The sequence below is a fragment of the Mytilus edulis genome, chromosome 2, assembly GCF_963676685.1.
Source record: "Mytilus edulis chromosome 2, xbMytEdul2.2, whole genome shotgun sequence".
NCBI classification, from domain to species: domain Eukaryota; kingdom Metazoa; phylum Mollusca; class Bivalvia; order Mytilida; family Mytilidae; genus Mytilus; species Mytilus edulis.
The window spans coordinates 52,717,345-52,725,020 of NC_092345.1; the positions used below are offsets into that span (position 1 = coordinate 52,717,345).

A 7,676-nucleotide genomic window follows, 5' to 3' on the forward strand; every position below is an offset into this window, starting at 1 on the left:
AAAAAAAGAACCAAGAAAAAAGATGACGATACCACTGGAACAAAAATGCACACAAAGTAAAACATTATTCGAGAAAAAATAAATAATACCTTGGCAACAAGAACACAGAGAAATCAGCAATATCATGACTATAAAGGCTATCAAATATAAACCGTTTATGACAAAAAGAGAAATAGAACATACTTTGTTCATAAAAATGAACTTCAAACGTATCAATCAAAACGAAACAAAAGATACAAGCTTACAAAACATTAATACTAATAGCCATTTGAAACATAGGCCTATGACATGACTACAAAAGAAAGAACAAACATCTGCAATACATAAATTAGAATGCAAAAAACTAAATATTAGAGCAAATTCAATACGACCCGCGGATTCAAAAGAGTGCACCAGAATAGTAAGCAGATTCCTCTCCATGATTGTCAATAGCGACATGATTGTGTGGTTTATCATGTCAAGTGTTTATTGAAATGACGATTGCCTAATTTACGAATTTAAAGTTGTAGTTATTTTTTTATTTAATGTAAGATATAAACTTGTAAGCCTTAATTTTGAATTATATCCCAAAACTGGGTCTTAGTTCTTAACTGAATTTTAAATCGTTTGCTGCAAATTGGCTGATTGAAACACAATATTACACATTACGAAAAGTAGACATCAAAATGATTGTACACCATACAACTATGACTTCTAACACTCGAATACATTTAATATTAAATTAATGTGTTTAAAACAAAGTGTGCAGTCATTTAAAATACTTATATTGTATCTTTTTATTTGCTACACACTTATTTTTTGTCGGCCATTTACAAACTGTAAGTATTGATTTTATACATCCAGACTTTTCATTTATTGATGGAACGAATAAGAATTCTTTAATAATTGATCTCAAAGGAATCTTATATAGAAGACGTAGACCTTAGTTAGTCTCTTTATTCGGTATTATTACGCCAAGATATACATATTGAACCAAAACCAAAGGGCTGAATCCCTTCGGCAATTAAATTTATCCAAAAGAGAGGACCCTTAGGTTATGCGGTATGTGTTAATACGCAGCCACATCCGGTAAGACTGAGGTAATCTGGTGATTTTTGCTTTAGAGAGTGCACTCTTGAGCGTTCATATAATCATTGAAACAACTGTGTTAGAGGTCCTTATGTTACTTTTTGTAATTTGCAAAATGTTTGGGTTTTTTTCCCCACTGACACGTGCACATTCCAATAAACTCATCATACATACCATGATTGAAATTTTGTATTTGCGCCAGACGCGCGTTTTGTCTACAAAAGACTCATCAGTGACGTTCGAATCAAAAATAGTTACAAAGGCCAAATAAAGTAATAAGTTGAAGCTTATTGAGGACCAACATATCATAAAAGTTTTGCCAAACACAGCTTAGATTATATATTCCTGAGGTAAGAAAGCCTTAGAATTTAAAAAATGTAAAGCTGGTTTTGTGAAAAAGTTCCGCCGTTCACCCTGGTTGACTTACTTTCCAAACTCCTGAATGTATTTATTGTTATTTTTTCTCGTTACAAATATGCATGAAATATTTGGCACTGGATGTTACTAAAGTAAACATTCATTGATCAATCTTTAAACTGACATTTGCAAGTTATGAATAAAAAATGTGTATATGCGTATGATTACGATCCAAAATGTGAAACTACTAATGCAATGCAATGCATGGTACAGGTCTGATTTGTATTTATTTTCTTCATCAATCTTCAAAATAAATTCAAGGAACTAATTTAAAAGAAAATATATTGCTTCTTAAAAGAAGCAAATATATTTGACTTTAATAAATCAACGAGATATATGGGGGTTTTTTTTTTTTTTCAGACTATACGATGAAAAAGAAAAATGCGGAAAATTTCTTCGAATGTTTTGGTTTATTTCTCTGTCTTTCACGTGTCCGTATTGTTACTGATATTTGCATTTAATCTTAGTATCAACCGAAATAAAGAGTTATCCTATAGAAAAGAATATACGGAACAAAGAAGCCAAACAATGGATGAAGTTGTAGGGATTGCCAAGCGTATGAATGTCAAACCCCTCTTGGTGACATTAGTAAATGGAGCTTTCTTTCCATTTGTATGTAGTTGGCTTTGTAATACAAACCACATGGGTATTCATTCACAAGTAAGTATACGTACACAGTTTGATATTTTTTATGCTCTTATAATCAGTCGGAAACCCGGTTGAAATAGAACAAAAGAATCAGAACAATTAGATATCAAGTCGACACATAGGTATATTTCAAGTTGGATGTAGAAAATGCATAACCTCCGATTTGATAAAAAAAAAAAATTAACACGGATCGAAAATATATCAATCTATTAGTTCAGTAATTTTCGTGTCTGCCCTTCCATTATGTGACTCAAACAAAAATTCCCAAAAAGGGTAACAATTGTATCGAAAAGAGATAATCGAGTGCACCTTTTTATGTTAGGGCATGTTTGAGTTGAATATTTTGTCTTGATATCGTACAAAGCAAGAATATGTCATATATCGTCTCGCTTTAGATTCTATCATTTTTATATATCAAAGCTACAGGTTGACTTTATAACATAACAGTGCTAAAAGATGAAATATATGGGTCAAGTGAAATACCTATCTAATGACAGACTCTTTTGCATCTAATATAGGTGTTCGCCAGGGTGATAATTTAAGCCCCAACCTCTTTAAATTGTTTATAAATGACCTTCCTGAGATATTTGATAATACTTGTGACCCAGTCCAACTTGACTCAATTAAATTAAACTGTTTATTATATGCTGATGATGTAGTTTTGCTCTCTGAAACAGCAGAAGGTTTACAAAAGTGTCTTGACAAGTTATCCCAGTATTCTAAAAAATGGGGGTTGGAAGTAAACCTTAAAAAGACTAAAAGTTTGGTTTTTAACGGTACAGGGAGATTAAATCACTCAAATTTTTATTTTAATAACTGTCCTATTGATAAAGTCAGACAGTATACCTATTTAGGGATAAATTTTAGTGCCTCTGGAAGTTTCACAGATGCAAAACATGATCTATATAAAAGGGGACTTAAAGCTCTTTTCAAAATTTATAAAATCTTTAAAAACCATAAACCAAAAATTAAAACTTTATTACATGTATTTGACCACACAGTGAAACCAATACTAACTTATGGAAGTGAAATTTGGGGTGCTTTTGATTCTAAAAAGTTAACAGATAAAGGAGATTGTTATTTTGAAAAAATATGCAAAGAACTACAAATTGAATTAATTCATACTAAAATATGTAAATTTTCCCTCGGTGTAGGAAAAAGAAGCTCAAATATGGCAGTGATCGGCGAGCTTGGGAGATACCCATTATTTATTGAAATTATAGTCAATATGTTTTTATACCTATCACGTTTAGAAAAAACAGAAGACAAACTGTTGTCTGAAGCTCTCTCTGTATCCAAGGCCTTATCTAACCAGAATAAGAAAAGTTGGTATAATTTTATGAGCTCACTATCAAAATATTTAGACACTGATCTATTTAAAATTTTTAATATGAAATTCAATTTAAAAAAGTTCATTTTGAACAGGTTAAAACTAAAGTATAATCATTTGTGGTACTCATCTTTAAATGATGACAGGAAAAGCATGTCATTTGGTAATAAACTTAGAACATATAGACTTTTTAAAAATAATATAAGTTTTGAACCCTATTTGTCTATGGGAAATAGAAATCTGAGAATTCAGATGACAAAATTTAGAATTAGTAACCACAATCTTGAAATAGAAAGAGGTAGATACAGAGGTCTTCAGGCAACAGATAGAATTTGTAATCTTTGTAAAAATGGAGTGGAAGATGAACCACACTTTTTACTTAAATGTAAATCTTTAGAAAATGAGAGAGAGTCAATTTTATCAAATATAGTTAAAACTTTTAAAAATTTTAAGAATCTAGACATTCATTCACAATTTATATGGCTCATGTCTAATGAAGATAACTATATATTGAATCAAGTATGTAATTTGATTAATAATTTAAATACTGTAAGAAAACAAATTCTAGAAACTTAATTAGAATTGCTAATATTGTTAATATTTTATTTTACTTTTATATATCCATGTTTACTATGGGTACACTACTGCCAAAGGTTTGTCTGTTATTCGCAGCTAGATTGGATCTTATTTAATATGAACTTCAGGGCTAACTGTATTTGTCAATCTCATTGATAATAATAATAATTATAAATATATAAAAAATAAAAAAAAAAAATGTATAGATATATAAAACTATATATATATCACATATTGATGTTTTTGGGTTTTTTTTTTTTTTTTTTTTTTTTTATGATTTTCTTTTGTTTAACATAATCATTGTAATCATTGTAATCAAATGTACATTTAAATTTATCTTGATTATTCTGCTTGTAATGGGCGTCTTTAATTGACAATAAAAATATTGAATTGAATTGAATTGAATCACAAAAACAGAGTAGGTGTGTTCGAATAACTATTTTTTTTTACTAAAAGTACTTGACGACAGTCTTTCAAGTTGGATGTTGAAAATGCATATCTTCGAATAAAACAAAATGTGTGTGTGATAAATAGGGTTTATAGTCTTCAACCACTAAAAAAATCTAGTCTGCCCTTCAACGAAATATTTAATTAGAGGTTTTTTTAAATGTTTATGAATTTTCGAAAATTCCACCTGACAACCGATCAGACAATAGTTTTAAGTTGAATCAAGCCAGAAAAGTTCATTAACTGATGCTCATTTACTAGTTGATACATTTGTCTTTTAAAATACATCTGGCATCGTAATGGTGCAATATGGATAAATTTATCGGTTTCCAAGAGCAAAATTGGCAGCGCGTCATCCCTACAATGGCTTCCATTTCTACGATTATGAAAATGAACTGGCATAATGGGGAGATAATTTTGACGAAGTAGAATCCTGACTGTAATGGATACATTGCAGTTTACATGTTCGAAAATGGTTATACTGGTTTCCTTTGACCAAATCTTAATGCAAGATCATTTAAACTGACGAGACACTACATATTGTAATATAATGTTAAGTCGACCTCTGATAATTGATTAAGTTACATATTTGATATATTTCAAAGTTTTAGTTACTGTCAAATTCCTGTACCAAGTCAGGAATATTTGTTATCCCTGATTCGTTTGATGTGTTTGTACTTTTGGTTGTGCCATTTGATTAGGGACTTTCCGTTTCGAATTTTCCACGGAGTATTTTTGTAATTTTTCTTTTTAGATCAATATAATAGCTACTATTCTAGATATAAACAAATATTAATAAAACATCAATATTGTAAATTAATCCAATAGTTTCAGTAAAAACTACATGATTTTTTGATTCAACAAAATACAGCCTTCAATGATAAAATCACTGGTTGTTTAGAACAACAACATTTCATCTGTGTATAATTCAGTGTTAAATTTATTGTGAAAATAAAATGTACAAATTCTTAAAATTGTAGGTATTGATTCTCACAACCGATATGGAAACAAGAAATAAAATTCAGAATCTTTGGTCAGATGTGAAAGTAGTTGCTGTGTCGAGCAAGTCTTTTAAAGGTGAACAGGAATACAGTCATGCTGGCTATATCAGACTACTCAACTTCCGGTCACATATTGTTTTGAAGCTGTTACTCGACAATTTAGAGCTTCTGTTGTTTGAAGTAGATGCAGTATGGTTCCATAACCCAATACCACTGTTGTCCAAAGAAAAAGGCTACGACATACTGGTATCTCATGTTTCCAGCCGACCAAACCTTGTTGCAGGTGGTTTTATCTATATGTTTCCAACTATAAGAACAAAAGAATTATGGAAAATGCTGGATGACAGGTTAAGTTCTCTAGATAACAATATTTCGTCAATGCCATCAAACAAAACCATTAGTGAAGAACAGAATGACCAGGTTTATCTGTCTGGTCTAGTCAGGAAAAGATTAAGAGGAATTAGACCAAAATATTTATCACTAGAATTATTTGCAGATGGGAAATGGTACAATTTACCAGAATTAAAACGCAATAATTCGCAACCTATTATCGTAAATAATAACTGGTTAATTGGTACTAGTATTAAAATTTCAAACGCAAAGAAATGGGGACACTGGTTCGTAGACGAGGATAATTTTTGCAATGGTAATACTGGTAAAATATAATCAGAATCGTAACAACAACTCTCAAGATATCATGCTCGTTGCAAAATTCCAAATTAAAGTCAAAAGATTGCAAAGAATGAAAATAAAGATGCTATCAAAATTTCTTTCAGCAGGAGCGCTTTTCTGGATATACCAATACAGGTATTAGGAATGCTCAAATCCAGACATTTGAAAGCCATCTATTCATTTCACATTAAAAGTCATGGATATTTTTTTATAACTGGTGATCACTTTTTAGTGAAAAGAGCCGACGGTTTGATTGAAACGTTAGGGGCTTATAGTTATATGTAAAAAACGTATTTATAATAAATGAATAAATACTATCATATTTTGAAATTATATTATTCAAGGTTTGAAAACTTCTATCAATCCACTTTATTCTTAATTTAGTATGTATTCCTTATTCGGAACATCTCTGTGTTCCTGGTTAATGAATATTTAGAAAATTCGAATGACACAAATTCAAACACCAACAATCATGGAGCTCCTAGATTTAGTTAATATTATTGGCAAATGCAATCGTCTGCATTTATGGCTTTAATTCTCAGTCATAAAGGGGGGGGGGACAAAATAAACTTGAATTTATGGCTTTACGGGAGAAGTATCACAATATAAACTCCGCATTATTAACAATTCATGACGCAATTACATAATAAGAACATTTCCACCCTACCGTCCTCCTTGCTCTGCAATTCTCTCTAGCAAAATCCTTGACATTTTTGGAACATTTCCATGATCATTGTCTAGCTAGTGTTAATGCGCAAATTTAGTTTTGCCAGCTGATTAAGATATGATTATCACTGATTGATTTGACAGATGATCGGTCGAATATGATCTGTCAGATTACCAGAAAAGGGGACATATTAGCATACAAGTTGCCAGAAATACTTCGAGTAAAGTATGGTGTAGACTGTCCCTGTTTCTTTTTTAATTAATGAATTACATAATACGTTTTTGTGCCCTATGTGTCTGACATTCCTAAATCACGATTTGTTGACACCCGGGGCCTTGAAAAAAAGGCGAGAGAAAATAATAATTTTCAAATTATTCCCTCTGGTTACTTGAATTCATTTTACCCAATCGGCAATCTAACGACAGTAAAATCTTGGACCTTCAAATTACCTACATGAGAGACATTTAACATGATGTGAGAATGTATATGCCTTAGTACATATATCATATATGCACTGCGATTTACAATATACAATTGTTATTTTAAATGTTATCTATGAATCATTTAGTCTTTAATTAATCTATAGAAACATCAATGTGTGTTTTACATATTTTGTCTAATTAACTTTAACTACTAGTAATCAATCAAAAGAATTTAGATAGGCACTTGAAAAACTACAATACATATCAGACATATTGATTGAAAACTTTCAATACAGTTTCTGCAAATGAGCTGGATAGTTAAGGTTTCGATGCGACAATCAAAAATATACACCTGAATCTCCTGTGTTTTGTGTATTCGTAATACAGATGCTTTGTTTCTGGAGAGTTGAGTGAGACTTATCTTCAAA

At 30.7% G+C, this 7,676-nt stretch overlaps 1 protein-coding gene across 1 annotated transcript; it reads left to right on the forward strand.

Annotated features, from left to right (window-relative positions):
- Window positions 1-757: 757 nt before the first annotated feature.
- Window positions 758-6,479, forward strand: LOC139510597 (uncharacterized). Its single transcript, XM_071297154.1, has 3 exons — window positions 758-818; window positions 1,846-2,145; window positions 5,467-6,479. The coding sequence occupies exons 2-3, from the start codon at window positions 1,867-1,869 to the stop codon at window positions 6,151-6,153; spliced, it is 966 nt and encodes a 321-aa protein (XP_071153255.1). The 5' UTR covers window positions 758-818; window positions 1,846-1,866; the 3' UTR covers window positions 6,154-6,479.
- The last annotated feature ends 1,197 nt before the right edge of the window (window positions 6,480-7,676 follow it).